Raw genomic sequence first — 24,452 nt, forward strand, 5'->3', positions numbered from 1 at the left:
TCTGGACGGGTGTTCAATGCGGATCACTACGTGCTTTCTGTTTATATAGCTGGTAGTTACCACAACAAAAGCTTTCCGTGTGCCTTTTTTCATTCTCTTCACATTCCTTAGGATACATATGTACCCATATGAACACCTCATACCTACGCAACTCAAAACATTTTTACTATTAACACAGAAAAAAAGAAACATTATGTATAAATATATCATTTCGGCTATTATGTAAGTGGCTACACTTATATTATGTGAGAATCCCTATGAAATCAGCAGTACGTGGGAAAAGAATATTTTACTAGAAAACAAATCATTCTTAACCGACTTTTGTGTGTGATTAAAATTTAGCTTTATCATTTTTTATTTTTATATTTCAGGGACTTTGAAGGCAACCACATCCATAATTTAAGGAATTTGACTTTTATTTCCTGCAGTAATTTAACTGTTTTGTAAGTAACGTTTTGTCCTTTTGAAGTATCGTTTTATCTCTTTACAAATAAAATGAATCATTTATGCGAACAGAATCTAGCATAAACATGCATAGTAATTACAGCAAATGTTCCCGCTCAACTTGAAGTTTTCTGAAAAGGAAGCACATTGGCAAAATTACTGAAGTTCAAACCAGGCATAACCGCAGATTCACAACATACGTGGGTCATCACAATGGTACTACCTTACGTGAGACCTGCTTTTCTCAACCTTACAAGTAAGACCCAATTTAAGGGAAAAAACATTTCTCATAAACCACCTAGAATCTGCCCTTGGATCTCAGTTTCAGAAACACCAAATTAAAGTCCTAATCTATAAAAATTATTACTGCAAAGACTGTGGGGGAAATTAATTATAACTTTTAGAAACTGTAGAATGTTCACACCCCTGAGGATGTAACTGCGGACACCAGGATAAACCTTAGAATGTTATCGAGTATAATTTCTCCTTATACTCCTCTCTGGCTTACTTTAAATTCAGGGTGCCTCTTCCATAACAGTGAGGGATACTGGGGCTTCCTTCAGTATAAAAGTATAACTGCCTCATTTGCAGTTTATTCCTCCAGAAGAGTATTTTTCAAATTGTGGGTTGAAACTCACAAGCAGGTGATGAAAGCAACGTAGTATGTCCCGAGCCGCATTTTTTAAATGAAAAAGAATAGAATTGAATTGAATAAAAACATCAGAGTACAATTCAGATGATTAAGTGTATTGTTCCGTGAATCTTGGGTTGTGTGGGTGTATATTATGTCCCAATGCAAAATGCATTTTTCTACTGTCGGTTACCATGTGAAAAGTTTGAAAATCATCATATTAAGATATACAGGACCCCTGTGTACGGGCAATGCAATAGCTACCACTGACACAACAAAAATTTTTACCCAGTTATGCCCTCCGCCCCATTCCAGTGGGCTCAAAGCCACTGAAATGTGTGAACTTTTCTGCAGTGCGTTCAGCAGTCTTCAGATGCAGGATTCTATCAGTCATGCAAAACAGTTCATGGTAATTGCCCAAAGGAAACCAAATTGCACTTAAAGGACACAGGCCAAATAAATATCCAAAAAATGTAGCCCTTCTTTTCTATTCTACTTGTATTTGTTTTTAGAGAACCCTCTGTATGAAGAAATCATTCGTGAGTTTCCTCTTCGCAGATGCTTGTGTTTTTCTGGTCCAAGGATGCTGGGAGAAAGTGGTAACGGTTTGGAGTGCTGAGAGGAAATAAATACTTAAGGATGGGACGAGGCCAGGTTCCAGGCATGTCGCACAATGCCTCAAGAACTGGAAATCTTTTAAAGGTTTCCTGTGAGTTAGTCCTTTATGCTATCTCATAACACGACGTCAGGGCAGAGATGAACTGTCAGGACTTACAGTCTCATTCAGCATCCCAAACTAGAGATCTTCTGAGTTGGTCCAGCTTGAAGTAGACCTCCTGCAGCATCTCCACCCTAAATCACATCAGCTGCCCAATATGCACCAGTGCTATTGTGTGGGAGGTATTTTGTTCGACAGACACACCATGAAGCCTACAGAGGCGACCCTAAGGCAGCTCCCTGGGCTGACGCTCAGTCTGTGTTCTCAGGAGTCGAGGTTTTCACTCTTCCCCTGTGGAGCTCTTCCCTAAATCACTTAGAAATTTGAACACTACTTTACTTTTATCATCATTGAAAGATCTGGGAAATTTAAGACTAAAGTTATTACAGACTGGGTAATTTATCACGCTACTTCAACCTCTCTTGACGTGTTTCTCCAATAACTCACCTATCAGTTACCTCTGGAAGCTACAACATCCTTTTCTTTTTACTTGCAGGGTAATGAGGAAAAACAAAATTAATCACCTCAGTGAAAACGCGTTTGCACCGCTCCAGAAACTAGATGAATTGTAAGCTCGATTACACATATATTGATAAGAATTTTCTTTCTACTGTTCCAGTTCATAGTTGTCACACGTATACATTTTTATACATTTAAGAAAGATTTATTTTTCTCTCTTCCTAGCACTATTTCTGCATACCTTGAGCCACAAAGGAATTCTGATAGTTGAAAAAAAATGTGTAAAGGAAAACTATAAAATAAATATTTGAGGAAAGTGAGGTAAGGGAAACATAGCTGTGGAGAAAGAATAAAGTCTGGGGAGATCAATAAATAAAATACATCTTGCACCACTCTAACCCACTGCTGGAGAGGGATAGCAAATTTATCTTTAAGTTTCCTGGAGAGTTAGGATTTAAAAACCAGGAGATAAAAAGACACCACTCTGCTGATTCTGAAACCAAAGGATAATCTTGGATCCATAAGGAAATTAGACACTCCCATGGGTAACATCCCAGACTATAATAATGGAAAAGAGAGCTATTTATAACGTCCCTTTTTTAAGATCAATGACACAGTTCCAAAGGACATTAAGACAACTCTCTGATAAATCAAAGCCTTGCGGTCCAAGCACATAGGAGCTGATTCCAAATAAAATATACACAGGACAACAAATGGAGTACATGTCCTTCAGACAATTTTTTATTTTTTACCATTAATTTCTTCAATTGGGTTTTTGCTAAAGTTTAGGCTAGCCACCAGTTTGATTTTGTGAGTTCTTGAAAGAATCTGGAGTATGGACAGAAGGTATATGTTTGACAATTAACTGGGAAGAACTTTGATTCATTAAAACTTGTCCATAAAAATTAAAGAGTGTAACTAAACTGTTTCTCGGGACACCTTACCTGCAAACTAAGACAGGTGGAGGGAATACACATGCCACAGACAGAAACGTTCCTCGGGAACCAATGAAGCATTGTGCTCCAAAACATCAATAAACAAGCCACTGAAACCCCATTTTTCCATGACCATTAGCTTGAAACCTTTTTCAGTAGACAGTACCAATCATTCACAAAACGCACAAGAAAATCTCAATAGATATCAGAACCAAGCACCTGCTGTAACAGCTCCCAGTGTCTGGCAAGTGAACCATACCATCAACACATAGGAAATTATTTTATTCCCAGTAGTGGGGAGAGGTGCGTGTAGGTCACTCGAAAGGTAGTATCTAGCCATGAAAATACACGCTCGTCGAGGGGTCCATGCTTTTCCTTGTTTTATCCTACTTGCCACCACGATCTGAATACCAGAAGGTAATTTCTGCCAATCCTGACTTGCATGGTGGCGCTGAGGTGCAGGTTCTAAGTATCAGTAACCAGTAGTGAGCATGGAACACAACAGCTTGGTCCGTAACCAGCGCTAATGCAGGTTCAGAGATAAAGGAAAGAGCAACAAAGGGGCAGAGAGGGGCACCAAGGCCAAGAATTAGTCCTGCCTAAACCCTGCCGAGTCCCATACCCAACGCTGGCTTGAAAAATCGGATTTACAGGGATGAAAATGGCATGTTTTCTAAGAGGTGATGGCTTTAAATGGGTGGGTCTAGACCTCAAATGAGTGACTCTCCCTTTGAGAGAGGGTTTGGACTACACTCTGTGCCTCTCCTGGCTGGATCCCACTGACAGAGTTAATGAGGGCAAATAAATTGGCAATAATCAGGATTGACTTCTCACAGTAGACTTTAGTTCTGATGGCAGAAACTCTTGGCTACAGGCTTGATTTACTTTGTGCTTTTAAAGTCAACTACTCTAGGTGATAATGTGTTTCCTGAACCCATTCAGAAATGGACCTCAAGTCCAGTTAAGTTTAGACCAACTTTCCTAAAACGAAACTGAGAAAATGGTCTTTTTACACATCACTTAGGGTCTAGGCCAAATGGTCCCCATTCCATGATTCATGATAAAAGAACTATATGTCAGAATTGGCTCTAATAGCCGAAACAGGACTCCCACCAGAAACAGCTGAACATGATATTTCAAGACTTAATATCCTCGTGGACTCTTCGAAATCCGTTTTCCACATTGCCTCACTAACATGATCCATCTTTTACTTGGCTTCCCATACAAAGAACTGGAATTGTGCCGCCACTTTTACCTAAATATGAAGCAGGTCGAGTCTGTTAATGGTCTTCTAGGTAGGGATACAAAGAATAGCTAGCCAAAAATTAAGCTAGATGCTGGAGAGCCCAAGTTGAATAGGTACAGGGCTTGCACTGAAAGAGATCACATCCTTCAGAAGAGGAGAACGTATGTACAGAAACAGTTTTACTATGATGTTGTAAGTGCTGTATGTGTTATCCATGCTACATAACAGGAGAACAGAGAAGAGAACGCCTAAGCTCCCTGGTCACAGAGGAGTGACACGTGAGCAGAATCTTTTTTTTTTTTTTTTTAAGGAAAGTTGATTTACAGTATCGTGTTAGTTTCAGGTGTACGGCAAAGTGATTCAGTTATGCATACCCATTCTTTTTTCAGATTCTTTTCCATGACAGGGTACTACAGGATATTGAATATAGTTCCCTGGGCTGTACAGTAAATCCCTGTTGTTTATCTGAGCAGAATCTTGAAGGATGAATAGGGAGTTCACCAGAGGGACAAGAACCAAAGCCTATTCCAGGCAGAAGGAAGCACCCGTGCAAACACCCGGAGGCTGAAATACTGAGATGCCTTCAGGCGCTGGTGAAAGTCATTCTGACTGAGTAGAAAGCGGTAGGAAACTGAGCTGGAAAGCTAGGCGGTGGCAAGATATTCCAAGGCTTTTCTATACCACACTAAGGAGTTTTGATTTTATCTTCTATGCAACAATGAGCTACTGAAGGATTCTAAGGGGTCAAATTTTATGAACATTCCTTTTGTTGTCAAATCAGACCATCTATCTTCACAGACAATTCACCCATGAAAACATAAATAACAAAAACAGCCTCAAGGTTCAGTTTACACTATAAAAATAAAACATTTACAGCAAAGACATTTATAGTATTGATTACATTAGCTACCTTTTAGTTTTAAAAACTCAGTCTAAATCTATCTTGCCCTTCCGAGTTGAATAACCTAACTTTTGATTTATAAGCACTGCAATAACAAATAGATCTATTCCCATGCTTCTCCCTGTAGCAACTCATAGGATTTGGAGATGGACAGGGAAAGTGGTTAGGCTTTCTCTTAGTATCTCTTGATGACATTGAAGAACTCAAGTCTATTGAAAGATTGTCTTGTTTAGAAGAATCTGAGGCCTTCCTCATGAGAGAAAGCCACCGGAAGAGCTGCTACTGTCCAAAATCTTCTCACAAATAAGCTACAAGTTCATACCACTTCAGGCAGCCCAACCTCTATACATACACGAAGTAACTTACAAAATATCCTGCCCCAGGTGTGTATGAGATCCGGTGTATATCAGCTGTGGAAGAAACTGGAAACTGAAATAATCCACTTCCAGTTGAAAATTATAATACACCCAAGCAAAGGAAAAAATTAAGGTTCTAAAGCATATTTCTACTTTAGCAAAGGAAGGAAGGGAGGGAGGGAGGGAGGGAGGAAGGGGAGGAAGAAGAGAAAGGAAGAAGGGCACAACACATATATTAATTGAATTAGAAAATTGTATCTATTAGAACTAGATCAAATACCACCAAGTACTGTCTCTGAGTGAGCAATAAAATGGGATAAAGTATTTTTATCTTTTACCATTTCACTCCCTTTTTAAAGTTTTGACTTCTATTAATCAATATAACTCACTAATGGCATTGTTTGAAAGTAGTCTAATGTTTTTTTAATAAATTACAGAACTATGAGTAAAGTCTTAAGGAAATAATATGACATTTGCAATTGTTTCCCTAGGGATTTAGGAAGTAATAAGATTGAAAATCTTTCATCACTTGTCTTTAAGGATCTGAAGGAGCTCTCACGGTTGTAAGACTGATACGAATTTTGTATCTTTATTTTTTAACTTATTTTACTTCTAAAAATTGTGATTAAAATATACATAAGTATGTATATTTACCATTTTAACCATTTGTAAGTGTACAACTGTGGCATTAACTTCATTCACATCGTTGTGCAACCATCACCACCATCCATCTCTAGAACTTTTCCAGCTTTCCAAACTGAAACTCCATACATATTAAACACTAACTCCCCATCAACCCCTGCCCCTCCAGCATCCATCACTCTGTTCTGGCTCTATGAATTTGGCATCTCTAAGTACCTCATGAATCAGTGGAATCATACATATTTGTCCCTTTACGACTGGCTTATTCCACTTAGCATAATGTCCTCAAGGTTCATCCACAGGTTGTAGCATGTGTCAGAAGTTCTGAATATTATCATTCTGAATAATAATCCGCTGTATGTAAGCACCACACGGCGTTTATCCATTCATCCCTTGGTGGACACTTGGGTGGCTTCCACCTTTTAGCTGCTATGAGTAGTGCTGCTATGAATGTGGGTGTACAAATATCTGTTCAAGAGCTTGCTTTCTATTCTTTGGGCATATAACCCCAGAAGTAGAATTACTGGATCATACGGCCACTCTATTTTTAATTTTTAAAGGAAACACCATACTCTTTTGCATAGTGGCTACACTATTTTATATTCCCACTATCAGTGCACAAGGATTCTACTTTCTCCACCTCTTTAACAACACTTGTTATTTTATATTTTTTGATAATCGCCAATCTAATGGAGGTGAAATGGTGTTTCACTGTGGATTTGATTTGCTTTTCTCTAATGATTAATGATGTTGAGCATCTTTTCATGTGCTTATTGGCCATTCATGTAACTTCTTTAGAGAATACCTATTCAAGTCTTTTGCTCACTTTTAAACTGGGTTGTTTGGGGTTTTGTTGTTAAGTTGTAGGAGTGTATATATTTTAGATATTAAATCATTTTCAGATATATGACTTACAAATGTATGCTCCCATTTTGTAGGTTGCCTTTTTACTCTGTTGACAGTGTTTTCTGATGCACAAAAGTTTTTGATTTAGATGTAGTCCAACTCTTGGTTTTTTTTCTCTTTTGTTACCTATGTTTTTGGTATCATATACAAGAAGTCATTGCTTAATCCAATGTCATGAAGCTTTTCTCTTATGACTTCTTCTAAGAGTTTTAAAGTTTTAGCTTTTCTATTTAGGCCTTTAACCCATTTTGAGTTAATTCTGTACATGGTGGAAGCTAAGGGTCTAAGCTCTTTTTTTTTTTTTCATGTGGATATCTATCTGGTTTTCACAGCACTATTTGTTGAAAAGATGTCCTTTCCCCATTGAACAATCTTGGCACATTTTAAAAATTATTTGACTATATATACAAAGACTTGTTCCTGGGCTCTCCATTCTATTCCATTGTTCTATACAACTATCTTTTAGCCAGCACCACACTGGTTTGACTACTGTAGCTTTGTAGTAAGTTTTGAATCAGGAAGTGGGACCTCCAACTTTGTTCTTCTTTTTCAAGGTTGTTTTAGATATTCAGGTTCCCTTGAGATTCCACACGAATTTTAGGATGGATTTTTCTATTTATGCCAAAAAAAAATCATTGGGATTTTGACAGAGATGACACTGAATCTGTAGATTGCTTTGGGTAGTATTAACATCTTAACAATATTGTCTTCCAGTTCCAAAACACAGAATGTCTTCTTTAACTGATGTCTTCTTTAATTTCTTTCAGCAACATTTTGTTTTCAAAGTGCAAGTCTTTCACCTTTATTCAGTTTATTCCTAAGTACTTTGTTCTTTTGATGTTATTGTAAATGGAATCATTTTCTTAATTTTCTTTATGGATTGCTCATGGTTAGTGTATAGAAATGCATTCGATTATTGATTATTGTCTGATTATTATGTGTTGGTTTCACATATGGCAATTTTGTTGAATTTTTTATTTTAATAGTTCTGACAGTTTTTGTGTGTATGCGTGTGCGAAATCGTTACGGTTTTATACACATAAAATCATGTCATCTGTGAACAGAGATAATTTTACTTCTCCCTTCGCAATTTGGATGCCTTTTATTTCTTGCCTAATTGCTCTGGCTAGGACTTCCAGTAGTATGTTGAATAGAAATGGCAAAAGTGGGCATCCTTGTCTTCTTGCTGATTTTAGAGGAAAAGCTTTCAGCCTTTCACCATTGGCTATGATGCTCACTGTGGCTTTCCTATATGGCTTTTATTATGTTAAGGTCGTTTCCTTCTGTTCATAGATTGTTGAGTCCCTTTCCCTTCTTTCATACAACACATTTCTTATTGTCATCCTTCCTCTCTTCCCTTCTTTCTGTAGTCACTGCCCCCCCCCCCACCCAACTAATGGTCTAATCTGCAATACGTTTCTTAAAAAGTGAACCTGCCCTGAGAAGGTCCCTTTAATCAACAATTCTTGTTTCGAGGTGTTGTTTTGCAAAGATTCTGAAATTTTCTCCATTTACACTCAGCTACACTGTCACTCTGACCTCTGTTTCTTTGTTTCTAACTATAGAGCCTTTTACTTTTCATTTCATGCCTCACAAATTGCTAACACAATATGCCACTCTTTGACATGATTTATTGTAAAAAGCATTCAATGTGATTTCACTAATTCAAGTTTTGACTAAATGAGATTCTTCTTTCTTTCATTTAAACCACACCTGATGATAGGCGAAACCTAAAGTGGTGTGGCTTCCCTTTGGGTACCCTGCTGCTCCTCTGGTGGGACCGTCTCTGGACCTCCCCACCTTTGCGCTTATGTTCTCTCAGCTCTGTCATTAACGCACTTACTGACAGCCGTGCACTGGCCTAAGAGTTCTGTTTCCATTAATCCATTTGAATGTCCAACTAGCCCTAGGGGTCAATTGACATTGCTGTACTTTTTTTGTTACTGTTTAAAAGTAACCCTAAGTCAAGAGACCCACTTTCTCTTTACTCAAATACTTTTTAAGAATTGACCTATTGCTGCTCTTTTTTTAAAACAGGAATCTCTCCTATAACCCAATCCAGAAAATTCAAGCAAACCAATTTGATTACCTTGTCAAACTCAAGTCTCTGTAAGTATACACCTATGGGGATAGTTTTATGACATAACTTTTATTTACATACTAATAGCTAATAAATTCTATAAAATAAGATTGATAGGATCTCAAATCAGAAGCTTTAGTCCCAGGATATTGGTTAAACTCCAGAAAAACATATAAGATGAGTGCTTGCTGGGCTACAAACAGATAGCTATTAGTTTAATCTTTCGTATTTATAAGCTACAAATTAGATAATGATTAATCATTTCATATATTTCTGTAATCACCAGAAGCTTATATTGGATTGTTTGCTTGATCCTCTGAAGGCATCTATGCATATTTATTCCTTCATTAGCACTGGGTATCTAAGAATTTATTATAACCATCGTTATCCCAAGATGGAATGTTCTAGATGATATAAGTCATGACTTGCAACACACACACACATAAACACACACACACAAATTATGTTAGGGTCTAAGAATTGCCTTAAGAAGGTAAGCTTCAGTTCTTTTAAGTGTTCCCTCAGTAAAATGGCATTTTATTAGAAAAACATTATTTAAAATTATTAGAAAAACTTCAAGAGTGTAAAATGCCTCTGCTGTTGCAATATTGTCTAAAAGATAATGCTTGTTCATTTATTTCAAATATATATATTGAGTAGTTACTATGCAAAAAACATTGTTCCATTCTATTCGAAGCCAAAAAATTCAAATAAGCAGGATATATACATATAAATAGCAAAATCAAAAAGGCATTGGGAGAAAAAAATGGGTTATTATGGGATCATATGAAATCATGTGTGTGAAACTTTTGAAAATTGTAAAGCACTGTAGAATTTAATGAATATTTCATTCAATAAAAAATTTTTTTTAATAAAAAAATGTTTAAAGGAGTTGGGGAAGTGCCTAGGGAAGGTTAAGTACGAATGTTTGGTTCCAAATAAGTGTTAACTAACAGCATTTTATTAAACTGTCCGTCACAAAAACTCATTTTATTATACCCTGCATAACATAATTTTTGATAATTAATTTGATATTTTTAGCAGCCTAGAAGGAATTGAAATTTCAAATATCCAACAAAGGATGTTTAGACCTCTCACGAATCTCTCTCACATGTAAGCAGATGTTTTTTCTTGTTCTTCACCTTGGTTTTAGTCTTTTACGTTTCCATGTGTATTGTGCTAACACCTCCATACCCCATGCGTCCAATCTATTAACATTTTCTACTGATTAATTTGCCTAAACAATAATTAACTCTTAAAGCGTTGGTATTAGGTGGGGTGATTTTTAGTTCTCCATGGTCTGGCAGAATGAAAGGAGTTTTGTCTGAATGTCAGACAGCAGGAGTGTGGAGGGAACCCACTCAGGCTTGTAAACTCGCCCGAGCCCTGATGCCACTCACTGATGGTCAAGTTTGTCCACTCAGCTAGTAATTTGTGCACGTGGCACAAATGCGACCAGATGGAGAAGTTACATAAACAACATAAAATAATTATAAATAATTCATGTAAATGGAGGAAGGGAAGAGAGAAATCCTCCTCAGTGAAAACTGCCCACAATGTCAGGGCATGATGTGCAAGAGTGTATGGATAAAATGGTAAACCATGAAAAATCTTTTATTCAAACAGTGTGTCTCATCATGCCATCAATTACATGCTTCAGAAACATTTTCTTTAATTGAATGTAATATATAGCAGTATATATATGAAATATATTCGAATGGTCTCCATGCCAAGGTAATTAATTCCCAATAATTTAGAAAGTGTCATGGCAGTCACCACCACTCTATAATCTTGCTTGTATTTTAAATCTAACAGAGGATACTGGGAGTTTTTTCCCCATAATTCCTCAGAGAGCATGCCTATAAAAGTTTCCTTGGTTGCACACAACATAAAACACTCTGACTAAATTAAGCAAAGCAGAGTTTATCGGAAGAAAATGGTGTAGGTCACAAAACCCAAGAAACAAGGAGCAGAACCGAATTGAGCAGAAACCACGGCAGATCCTGGGATCCAGGCAGCAAGAGTTAAACAACAGGACAATATACTGTAATTGTCAAGTTTTTATCTTGTATTTTACTACAACTCCTTATACTATAAAGATCACATATTTTTTGCCAGAGTACACCCCTTTAGGGGCAGAAAGATCTAATTTAAATCCTAATTTCTGCATTTATTAGAAAATTTCCTAGCAGCTAATTTGCCTCCATTGAAGAGTCATCTTCTTGTATGATGATACTGACATCAACCTCATGGAGCTGATCTGAGAAGTTATTCTTGATACTTGGGAGATGCTCAATAAATGGTGCTGGTGTTGGTGGTAGCACAGTAGTAATTACTGATTATCCCGGTGGTGTTTTATTAACAAGGGAGGTCTCTCTACTGATGAAAGAATTCACTCAACACACATTTATCGAACACCCTATTATGTACCAAACTCTGGTGTGAGGATAAGCATGTTGTTAGCAAGTAGCTACAGATCACACAAATGCTATACTAGAAAAGCCATAGAAACACAGAGGACAAATTCTCTTCCCCTGGGTTTGAAAAAGGAAAATCAGTTGCAGCAACCATAGGAGTTATGTAACGGTGGATTTATTAACACATGCACTAAACACTGAAAACCCAGTAACAAGTTTCCTTGGGTGGATTGTCCCGATCACATGCTAACATTTGATTTATATTCTAAGACATGTCTAACACTTGTATGTTTATTACGCCTTTTTGCGGCTCTCACCCACACGTTCTTTTAAAAACCAAGTTAATGAGAATTAAACTTAAGGTTAAATCTTCAGTATCCCTAACGTTTTACATTCATTCCTCTGAGTCTCATATTAAGACGTTTTCTTTCTACTGAGAGAATGTAGAAAATAGCTATGAATGTAGAGTGACACTGACTTCAGTTTAAAATCTTCTTTTCCCTTCTCTCTGCACGTCAGCTATTTTAAGAAGTTCCAGTACTGTGGCTATGCACCCCATGTTCGCAGCTGTAAACCAAACACTGATGGAATCTCATCTTTAGAGGATCTCTTGGCGAGCATTATTCAGAGAGTATTCGTCTGGGTTGTGTCTGCAGTTACATGCTTTGGAAACATCTTTGTCATCTGTATGCGACCTTATATCAGATCTGAGAACAAGCTGCATGCCATGTCGATCATTTCCCTCTGCTGTGAGTATCTCCTGGATGAAGAGGAATAACAGTTTCAAAATATATGAAAGCGTTGCTATTAGACAATAAGTAACGAGAGCGGTAGAATTATGAGATTTTTAAAATTTCTCCCCTTTGCTTATATGTTGTTTTCACGTTCGCTACAATGAAAATAAAATTACTTTAGCGATAAGAAAGAAAATAAGTTTTTAAAATAAGAAAACTCAGTCACCTTACACAGATTAATGAAGGGCTCATTCATTAATTTTTTTCTCATAAAGAAGCTTTTGTTCATTTGCTTTCTTCTCTGAAGGAAGAAGAAAGCGAATTTAATATTATTAAATAATTTATTTAAAATTATGATATTATAAATAATATCTTTATTATTTAATAAAATAATATTTTATCAAAGCATGTACAATCTTTTACTATAATCAAATTGGACCCTTTCATGGTTCCAGAGCTGTGTTTATTTCTTGTTTGAATGTCCAGTTCATGGATGCTGACTTCAAACGTCGTTTTTCTGGCCTCTGAGCTTCTACATTCTTTTCCATTCATAATTTGAAATATTTAAATAAGAAAGTGGTTTAGGTAGTATTAAATTTTTTAAGTTTTTGAAACGTGATTGCAAGGTATTATGTTAAATGAGGAATACAAAAATAAATTAATTAAATAAAAGCAAGAAACCAGTCCTCAGGGTGTTTATAATCTTGGTCAAGTGGCCTATAATTTACCCATCCCACCTCAAGCAGGAATCAATCTATACGATGTTCTCCTTCTTTACAAGTGCCGTGCCATGTCTTACCCTCGCCCTCACTCAAAGGATAATGTCGAACTGTCTTTTCATTGCAAGCTACCCAAGAAGCAGAACTCAGAAATGGTTTACTACTTTGTATTGTTAGCTACACAATTTTGAGTTTGCTCAATTTCCCTGATAAAGGCTAGAATATAACCTCGGTGTTTAAAGATTAGGGCCAGCCTTACGATGTATATCGTGATGTGACTTCAGGAACGTTGTATAGAATGCTTGCGCAGTCAAAAAAAAATCTCACCTACTCTCTGATATGTAATATTTGCTTAAAAAACAAATACACCAAGAAGTGTATCACATTAACAGCTGATGTGGGGGATGGAGGAGTCTGAAAGAGACAGAGAAAGACGGGAAGAAAGAATCAGAACAGTTTTGCTTCGACCACCCCAGGGTGACTCATTGAAGCCCCTCAGAATTATACTGACTACAGAGCACTTCATAATTATTCACATCTTCAAAATGACAGACCTCAAAATTCATAGTCATTACTCTGTCATAGCAACTTCTGGATTACTTTCTCTGGGATTTTGAATGACTTAAGTTTCTTAAGCTGGGAGAACTTCCATGGAAGAGATGAACCAAATTATAGCTTCCCAATCTTGTCCCTAATTGAATGCTCATGCATTTTACTCATTTACTCAGCACTGCTAGGTGACGGGACTAGAACAGAGAGCAAAACAGACAAGATCCCTGCTCTTACAGACTGTGTGTTAGACGAAAACAGAGGAATGATTACATAATTGGCTGCAGAGGATGCTCTAAGAGTGCTTAGCAGGAAGAGTTGACGAAGTGCTCCTTACCCATAAATGAACTCTTAGAATAAAACTTCCCTCCCCCGCCCCCAAGATACAAGGAACTTGGCTATTTGGGGCTAATATTAAAAATATTTCTGGGGCTTCCCTGGTGGCGCAGTGGTTAAGAATCTGCCTGCCAATGCAGGGGACACGGGTTCAAGCCCTGATCCGGGAAGATCCCACATGCCGCAGAGCAACCAGGCCCGTGCACCACAACTGCTGAGCCTGTGTTCTAGGGCCCGCGAGCCACAAGTGCTGAAGCCCATGCGCCTAGAGCCCGTGCTCCGCTACATCACGGGCCACCGCGATGAGAAGCCCGTGCACCGCAACGAAGAGTGGCCCCCGCTCGCCGCAACTAGAGAAAGCCCACGCGCAGCAACGAAGACCCAAAGCAGCCAAAAACAAATAGATAAATAAATTTTTAAAAAATTCTGCTTAATGATAACTCCACCTTACCTATTTATTTCTCTAAATTTGTGAAATTCACTGATCCCTGTAGGTGCCGACTGCCTGATGGGAATCTATTTGTTTGTGATTGGAGCCTTTGACCTGAAGTTTCGAGGAGAATACAACAAGCACGCACAGCTGTGGATGGAGAGCATTCACTGCCAGCTTCTGGGGTCCCTGGCCATTCTGTCCACAGAAGTATCAGTGTTACTTTTAACATTCCTGACAGTGGAAAAATATATCTGCATTGTATATCCTTTCAGATGTTTAAGACCTGGAAAAGGCAGAACCATTACAGTTTTGATTCTCATTTGGATTATCGGTTTTATCGTGGCTTTCATTCCACTGAGCAATAAAGAATTTTTCAAAAACTACTACGGCACCAATGGGGTATGCTTCCCTCTTCATTCAGAAGATACAGAAAGTACTGGAGCCCAGATTTATTCAGTGGCAATTTTTCTTGGTAAGAAACTCTGTATTAGAAGCCCTTTCATTCAAATGCTAGAATAAATCACAATCTGAACCTCATTATGCCTTTTAATATTTACAATTTTCTATTTCAGATCTTCTAACCAGAAAGGACATTGAGGGTGGATTGTACCAGAATCCCCTAAAGGGATTATTTTTTCTAAATTACCAGTTCATCATATTAATTCTGATATGATACACTTGAATAAAAGACAAGATGCTGAACACTTGCATTTCATGCAATCACCCTAATAATACTAAGCAAAACATATTTTAACTCTTTGCCTTTATAATATGAACAAATTCAAAGTAGCCACACAAGTCTTTGGCTTGGGAGCAGACAACCAAGCATGTCCTCTTGTGAAAAGTATTCTCAAAATATAACAAAGTAATTGAATACCAAAAAAATTAACACAAGACAGATTAATTTAATAAGCCCAAGATAGTCATTGAATCACTATAATCTAATTTTAATATGCCATTTTAAAAATAAACATTTCATCATTCTTATAGCTTCAACAATATTTAGAATTTTTTAATTAATGATTTTTGTGCCTTAGTAATTCTTACAAAGAACAAAAAACACATTGTGGTCTTTGTATCTTCTCCTTTACAATAACAGCTCAGGGTATGTTTGCTTGTTCTGAAAGAATGTGCTTATTCATTAATCATCATCTCTGTGTTCTTCATAGGTATTAACTTAGCAGCATTTATCATCATCGTTTTCTCATATGGAAGCATGTTTTACAGCATCCATCAAAGTGCCATAACAGCAACCGAAGTACGGAATCAAGTTAGGAAAGAGATGATCCTTGCCAAACGTTTTTTCTTTATTGTTTTTACCGATGCATTATGCTGGATACCCATCTTTATACTGAAATTCCTGTCATTGCTTCAGGTAGAAATACCAGGTATGAATTTTTTCTTCCTGTAAAGAAATTAAATATCTGTCCATTAATATTTGCCTTATATAGTTAGGTGATTCTACGTTGGATGCATATACATTTATAATTGTTATATCCTTTTCTTGCATTGATCCCTTGATCATTATGTAGTGTCAGTCTTTGTCTCTTGTAACACTCTTGCATTTAAAGTCTGTTTTGTCTGATATGAGTATTGCTACTCTGGCTTTCTTTTGATTTCCATTTGCATGGAATACCTTTTTCCATATTTCTTCCTGATGCACTATTATAAGTTTTTATGTTTCTAGGAATTTATCCATTTCTTGTAAGTTGTCCAATTTGTTGACATACAACTGTTAGTAGTATTCTCTGATGATTGTTTGTACTTCTGTGGTATCAGTTGTAACTTCTACTTTTTCATTTCTAATTTTATTTATTTTGATCCCTTCTCTTTTTTTTTTCTTGATGAGTCTGGCTAAAGATTAAGCAATATTTTATCTTTTCAAAAAACGAACTCTTAGTTTCACTGATCTTTTTGACTACATTTTAGTCTCTCATTTCTTTCTGCTCTGATCTTTATTACTTCCTTCCTTCTACTAACTTTGGGCCTTGTTTGTTCTTTTTCTAGTTCCTTTCATTAGAAAGTTAGGTTGTCCATTTGAGATTTTTTTGTTTCTTGGCGTGTCCCTGAATCACTGTAAACTTCCCTCTTAGAACTGCTTTTGCTGTGTCTCATAGATTCTGGAGGGTTGTGTTTCTATTTTCATTCATCTTAAGGTAATTTTTTGTTTCCTCTTTGATTTCTTTGTTGACCCATTGGTATTTTAGTAGCATGTTGTTTAGTCTACACATTTGTGTTTTCCCACTTTTCTTCCTGTAATTGGCTCCTAGTTTCATACTATTGTGGTTGGAAAAGATACTTGATATGATTTTAGCCTTCTTAAATTTACTAAGACTTGTTGTGTGGCCTAGCATCTGATTTATCCTGGAAAATGTTGTATGCACATTTGAAAAGAATGTGTAATTTCCTGTTTTTAATGGAATGTTCTGTAGATATTTATTAAGTCCAACTCGTATAATGTGTCTCTTAAAGTCACTGTTTCCTTATTGATTTTCTGTCTGGATGATCTAGCCCTTGATGTGTGTGGGGTAGTAAAGTCTCCTACCATCTTCTAATACTGTCAATTTCTCCCTTTATGTCTGATAATATTTGCTTTACATATTTAGGTGTTTCTATGTTAGGTGCACATATGTTTACAAATGTTATATCCTCTTCTTGGGTTTACCCCTTTATCATTATATAAGTGCCCTTCTATGTCTTTTGTTACAGACTTCTCTTTAAAGTCTATTTTGTCTGATATGTGTATTGCTAACCCAGCTTTCTTTTCATTTTCATTTGCATGGAATATCTTTTTCCATCTCTTCACTTTCAGAATGTGTGTATCTTTGCTCTGAAGTGACTCTCTTGTAGCTAGCATAGAGATGGGGCTTGTTTTTTAATCCATTCAGCCACCCTATGTCTTTTTATTGGAGCATTTAGTCCATTTACATTTAAAGTGGTTATTGGTAAGTATGTACTTATTGTCATTTTGTTACTTGTTTTCTGGTTGTTTTTGTAGTTCTTCTCTGTTCTTGTCTTCTTTTAGCATCTTCCCTTGATTTTCCTTAGTGTTATGTTTGGGTTCCTTTCCTTTTTTTGTGTATCTATTGTTGTTTTATGGTTTGTAGTTACCATGCCATATATATATATTATATAAGTATATATTATATAATATATAATATATATTATATATATAATATATATATGTATACACACACAAACTGGTAGTTAAGTTCAAATGCATTCTAAGAGCTCTACATTGTTATTCCCCCCTGAAGGTTTGTTCTGATGTCATATTTTACATCTTTATGTGTATCCCTTGTTTATTGTAATTATAGTTGATTTTGACTTTACAAACTTTTGGTTTTAATCTTAGTACTAGCTCTTTTAAGTACTTGATCCACTGCCTTTACTCTATATTTGCCTTAAGATTTTCTTCCTTCATATATTTTACTTTTTATTACGGCCTTTTTTTTTCACTTGAAAAAGTCCCTTTAACGGTTCTTGTAAGGCTGGTTTAGTGGTGATGAATTTTTTTAGTTTTTGCTTGTTGGGAAACTCTTTTTTTTTAAATACATCTTTATTGGAGTACAATTGCTTCCCAATGCTGTGTGAGTCTCTGTTGTACAACAAAGTGAATCAACCATATGCGTGCATATGTCCCCATATGCCCCCCATCTTGAGCCTCCCTCCCACCCTCCCTATCCCAACCCCGTAAGTCACCACAAAGCACCGAGCTGATCTCACTGTGCTATGCAGCTGCTGCTCTTTCAATTCTGAATGATAACATTGACAGGTAGTATCCTTGATTATAGGTTTTTTCCTTTCTTTCAACACTTTAAATATATCATGCCACTCCCTTCTGGCCTGCAAATTTCTGCTGAGAAGTCAGCTGGTAGCCGTATGGGGTTTCCCTTGTATGTGACTCTTTGCCTTTCTCTTGCTGCCTTTAAAATTCTCGCTTTAACTCTTGCCATTTTAATTATTATATGTCTTAGTGTGGATCTCTTTGAGTTCATTTTGTTTGGGACTTTATGTGCTTCCTGGATCAGATGCTTCCTTCTTCAGGTTAAATTAAATAATTTTCAGCCATTATTTAATCAAATACATTTTTTGCCCCATTCCTCTCTTTTCTCCTTCTGGGAACCCTATAATGCAAATGTTAGTACACCTGACGCTGTCTCTGAGGTCCTTTAAACTATCCTCATTGTTTTTTTAATTATTTTTTTCTTTTTGCTATTCTGATTGAGTGATTTACACTATTCTGTCTTCCAGGTTGCTAAGGATTCTTCTGTTTCATTCTTCTGTATCACTTACTCTGCTGTTGATACCCTCTAGTGTATTTTTCATTTCAGTTATTGTATTCTTCGGCTCTGATTGGTTCTCTTTTACATTTTCTGTTTCTTTGTTACAGTTGTGTGCTCCTCTAGTCCTTTCCCAAGGCGGGTGAACATTTTTATGACCATTGCTTTAAATTCTTTGTTAGGTAACTTACTTATCTCCATTTCTTTTGGTTTTTCTCCTGGGGTTTTATCTTGCTCTTTAATTTGGAAAATAGTCCTCTGTCACCTCATTTTGTTTGACTTTCTCTGTTTGTCTCTGTGAAATTAGGCAACACAGTTGCCTATCCTGAGCTTGATTTGTGTCCTTATGTGGGAGCACCCCTATGCGGTCTGCACATGTCCAGTGGCTTTGGTGGGAGAGCTGAATCTGAAACAAAAGGGGCAAGGGTTTTCCTGGGGCATGTCAGGCCCGTCGCCTTGGTGGGGGTTTGGGGGTTGGAGACGAAGGGGCTACAGTCAGAGCCCCATGTGAGCCAGGGCTTCTCCTGGGCCACTGGCAGCTGCTGCCTTGAGGGCTGGGGGGCTGGAGCCAGAGCATGGCGGGGGCTACAGCTTCTCCTGGTGCAAGCTGGAGGCTGCCACGTGTTCAATTTTTTCCACAAATGCCAAAAAACATAGTGACTATGGGAACAAAGGAACAATGATTCCAATAAATTATACTCACTGTGTTGAAATTCTGATAATCCCATGCTTAAGATGACCAGAAAGGAACACAGGTCAAAATGATTATCAAATAATTACTTCATTTTTTTTTTTAGAACATAAGAAATTTTTCTTCCTGAAATACATAGCAATTTAGGGAACATTACCCCAGAGTGTGAGAGACGACAGAAGAGGCACTCTTGCTATTTAAAAATAAGGCGCATCACATTCATTAGGATGGCTGTTCTCAAAAACAGAAAATAACAAGTACCGGCAAGGATGTGGAGAAATCGGAACTCTTTTGCTGGTAGGAATGTAAAATGGCACAGCTGCTGTAGAAAACAGTATGGTGGTTCCTCAAAAACTTAAACATAGGATTACCATGGGACTCAGCAATTCTACTCCTGAGTATATACCCAAAAGAATTGAAAGCAGGGAATCAAACAGACATTCATACACCCATGTTCATGACAGCATTATTCACAGTAGCCAAAATGTGGGAGCGGAACAACCCAAGGGTCCATCAATGGACAGAGGCTTAAAGCAAATGAGTTATATACACACAATGGATCATTATTCAGCCTTTAAAGGGAGGAAGTTCTGATACATGCTGCAACATGGATAGATTTTGAAAACATGATGCTACTGAAATAAGACAGCCACAAAAGGGCAGATTCTGTAGGATTCCACTTATATGAGGTAATTAGTGTAGTCAGAGTCACAGAGATGAAAAGTTTGTGAATGGCGTTGTCAGGATTAGGGGGAGGAGGGGGGAGGGGGGAGGGAGTAGTGTTTAAAGGTACAGAGTTTCAGTGTGGGAAGATGAAAAAGTTTTGGAAATGGATGGTGGTACAACAACGTGAATGTAGTTAATGCCACTGAACTGTACACTTAAAAATGGTTAAAATGGAAAAGTTTATGTTATGTATATTTTACCACAATAAAAAAATGTATAAAATCCTGTTAACTGTATGTATACTGCAATATATATTCATACTTTAAAAATTTATAAACATACAACTTTAATTTTGCTTTATCCCATGGTTGGTGGTGATAGTGCCTTACATTTTATAAGTAAAAGAGGGAAGAGAGCATAAATTAAATTATAATAAAAATCTGAGTATTAGGTAGTTGCATATATACTGCAGTAATTTTAAGATAAGGTTAGCCAAAGATGTTTTCACTGAAATAAATATCTAGTCAAAAGCCTAAAACTGCATATGTGTTTTTCAAACCAAATAAATAGCAGAAAAGAAATCTATTAAAGCTAAGTCTATATATTCTGAGAAATATTAAATGTACTATCTAATAATTAAAACACTTGAAAAGGTATGATTCAAATACTAAACAATATTGTTTTTCCTAAGATGGAATCATATCTGAGTAATATATAATCACTTGGTAAAACACATTTTTACACAATAGAATACTTCTGTTGATGTATTCGAGAAAAGCTACTTAGCAAAAAAACCTGGTTGTTGATAGTGTTAGCACCTCCCTCAAACACTGGCGTCCTGGAAACACATACAGACTTGATATTTAATTATATGACATCAAGGTGAAAAAAATTAAGACTCAAAAGTCAGTGTGGGGGGCTGGGGGGTTAGGGGAAACAAGGACAAGGTGTCTCCATACCTTGTAAACATCTATAAACACTCAAGGAATTTCATTTTTCTCTTCCAGGTACCATAACGTCTTGGGTAGTGATTTTTATTCTGCCTATCAACAGTGCTTTGAACCCAATTCTCTATACTCTGACCACAAGACCATTCAAAGAAATGATCCATCAGTTTTGGTATAACTACAGGCAGAGAAGATCTATTGACAGCAAAGGAAGTCAGAAGACATATGCTCCATCGTTCATCTGGGTAGAAATGTGGCCCCTGCAGGAGATGCCCTCTGAGCTAATGAAGCCAGCTCTTTTCACAGACCCCTGCGAATTATCACTCATTTCTCAATCAACTAGACTCAATTCCTATTCATAACCGACTGAAACCTATTTCTACACAGAGAATATTGTGGGATGCTTTATGATGGATTTATTAGTATAAAATAAATGCCACAAAATAATTTATAATAACGGCTAAAATAAATTAGCTTACATGGACATGAGGCTATTTGGGAAAAAATCAAAAAGACTGATGCCCATGTAAAGGGAAATAAATTATATTGATAATGTGTGTAAACTGGTACCTACTTTGGATAGGAAACTAAGAGAAATCTACTTCAAGGTTCATTCATTCTTTTACCATGCATTTATTGAGTACCCACTGTGTGCATGGCACTGCAGTAAATTCCTGGGAGTAGACAGTATAGAATCTTTTCAATTTGCAATGTTAAGTTGTATTTAACTACAAGAATATAAAAAGTCCATCTGCAGCTCCTAGTTTAAGGTAGAGCTTTGTCTGTCTTGCTTACCAGCAAAAGTGAGAATCACAGACACTCTTAAATAAAGGTTTATGGTTTTGGAATAATCAGTATACTAGCATCAGAAAAAATGTCTGATTATTAGCAAAGTACAGACATTTTGTTTTAAGAACTCATCTTACCTCTCTTCAAGTATGTATACTTGAGAGCCAATAAACATATTTATTACTATGAAAAAAGAGCTCTGATATTAACTCAAAACAGCACCTCTCTGTCTCTTCCTTCCCAGTTGTCTTTTTGCTTTAAATGAGCACCATTATATGAGATCATAAAAAGAGAATAAAAGTATGGCAAAGGAATGAGTCAGAAAAGCTAGAACAAGGATAGACATTTAGATCAGTGGAACAGAAGTGAGAGTCCAGAAATAAAACCCTCATATTTAACAGTCAGTTGATGTTCAACAAAGATGCCAAGACAATCAAATGGGGAAAGAACAGTTTTTTCAACAAATGGTGCTGGGACAACTGGATATCCATATGCAAAATAATGAATTTGGACCCCTACCTTGCACCGTATACAAAAGTTTACTCAAAACGAACTGACGACATAAATATGACATGAATCACTTAGAAGAAAATATATGGGAAATCTTCCAAACCCTGGATTTGGCAACGGATTCTTAGATATAACAACAAAAGCATGAGCAACAAAAGGAAAAAAAATGGATAAACTGGGCTTCATCTAAATTAAAACCTTTTGTGCATCAACAAACATTATTAAAAGAAGTGAAAAGACAATCTTCAGAATGAAAGAAGTTTCATTCATATATCTGAGAAGGGTTTAATGTCCAGAATATATAAAGAACTCTTATAACTCAACAAAAAAGACAAGCGACCCAATTTATTAAATGTGCAAAGGACTTGAATAGACTTTTCTCCAAAGAAGATTCATAAATGGCCAATAAGCATGTTCAATATCACTAATCATTAGGAAAATACAAATTAAACTATAATGAGATAACACTGCACGTACTAGGAGGGCTATAATTTAGAAAAACAAAAACAAAAACAGAAAATAACAAGTATTGGCAAGGACGTGGATATTGAAAACCTTTCTACATTGCTGGTCAGAATGTAAAATGATGCAGTCACTGTAGAAAACAGTTTGGTGATTCCTCAAAAGCTTATCATAGGGCTTCCCTGGTGGCGCAGTGCTTGACGGTCCGCCTGCCAATGCAGGGTACATGGGTTCGTGCCCCGGTCTGGGAAGATCCCACACGCTGCGGAGCAGCTGGGCCCGTGAGCCATGGCCGCTGAGCCTGCGCGTCCGGAGCCTGTGCTCCGCAACGGGAGAGACCACAACACTGAGAGGCCCACGTACCAAAAAAAAAAAAAAAAAAAAAAAAAAAAACTTATCATAGTATTCCCATATGATATAGCAATTTCATTCTTGGGTATAAACCCAGAAGAAAACAGGACTCAGATCCTTGTATTCAGATACTCATCATAGCATTGTTCACAGCAGCCAAAAGATGTAAACAACCCAAGTGCCCGTGAACTGACGAACAGATAAACAAAATGTGGTGTATACATATGATGGAATATTATTCAGCCATAAAAGGAATAAATTCTGACACATGCTATAACACGATGAACGCGAATAAACCAGGCACAAAAAGTTCAAATGACTGTATGATTCCATTTACATGATATATCTAGAATAAGCAGATTCATAGAGACAAAGTAGATCAGAGGTTACTGAGGTGGGAGGGTTGGGGAGATGATGCCTGAGAAGTACAGAGTATCTTCTTGGGCAAAAAGAAGTTCTAAAATTGATTGTAGTGGTAGATAAACAACTCTGCGGTTATATGAAAAGCCACTGAATTGTACACTTTAGATGCATTAATTTTATGGTATGTAAATTATATCTCAATAAAGCAGTTAAGGGAAAAGAAAAAAAGGGCCATAATGCACTGATTCAGGACCTGAACTTCAGGGGGAAAAGATCCGCATGTTTTACTCTATAGGACACTTTTACTCTACAGAGAAAGTCATCAGGGGATGAGTTTACCTTCTGTTCATGTGGTCGGCAAGTTCATCAGATACTTTTTAGCTCTGAGCTATTGAAATTTTTTGCTTTCATAATTTGAAAACGTTACACAGGAATAAAATGTTTTCAGGTAGTTTTAAATACCCCCCAAATGTCTGAAACATGAAAATACTGGAATCAAAAACATAACAAATTTATTGAATAATTATATAGATTTCTTTTGAAAATAAACTACCCGAACTTTAATTCTGTTAAAAATATGCCTTGTCTGAGTCATTTCTGTTCTTACACGGAATGATATCAATGTTTTCCACATGAAGAATGTGGTAGGCTTTCAACAAATGTGTATATATATATATATATATATATATATATATATATATATATTTACATATATAAAGAGATTTATTATAAGGAATTGACTCATGTGATTATGGAGGCTGGCAAGTCCAAAAACCTGCAGAGCCAATGTCCTAGTTCAAGTCCAAAGGCCAGAAGCTCTGTAGAACCAGGAAAAGCTAATGTCTCAGTTCACAGGTCATCAGGCAGGAAGAGCTATGTTTCCA

The 24,452-nt window shown here is 36.7% G+C and overlaps 1 protein-coding gene across 1 annotated transcript in view; it reads left to right on the plus strand.

The window, feature by feature from the left end:
* Window positions 1-24,146, plus strand: part of RXFP1 (relaxin family peptide receptor 1) — a 96,648-nt gene extending 72,502 nt beyond the window's left edge. The window contains exons 10-18 of the mRNA XM_033421554.2: window positions 372-443; window positions 2,290-2,361; window positions 6,182-6,253; window positions 9,276-9,347; window positions 10,360-10,431; window positions 12,255-12,484; window positions 14,568-14,978; window positions 15,676-15,894; window positions 21,154-24,146. Of these exons, the coding sequence (XP_033277445.2) occupies window positions 372-443; window positions 2,290-2,361; window positions 6,182-6,253; window positions 9,276-9,347; window positions 10,360-10,431; window positions 12,255-12,484; window positions 14,568-14,978; window positions 15,676-15,894; window positions 21,154-21,455 (1,522 nt within the window). The 3' untranslated portion in view covers window positions 21,456-24,146. The remainder of the gene's footprint in view (window positions 1-371; window positions 444-2,289; window positions 2,362-6,181; window positions 6,254-9,275; window positions 9,348-10,359; window positions 10,432-12,254; window positions 12,485-14,567; window positions 14,979-15,675; window positions 15,895-21,153) is intronic.
* The last annotated feature ends 306 nt before the right edge of the window (window positions 24,147-24,452 follow it).

The sequence above is a fragment of the Orcinus orca genome, chromosome 4, assembly GCF_937001465.1.
Source record: "Orcinus orca chromosome 4, mOrcOrc1.1, whole genome shotgun sequence".
In the NCBI taxonomy this organism is placed as follows: Eukaryota; Metazoa; Chordata; class Mammalia; order Artiodactyla; family Delphinidae; genus Orcinus; species Orcinus orca.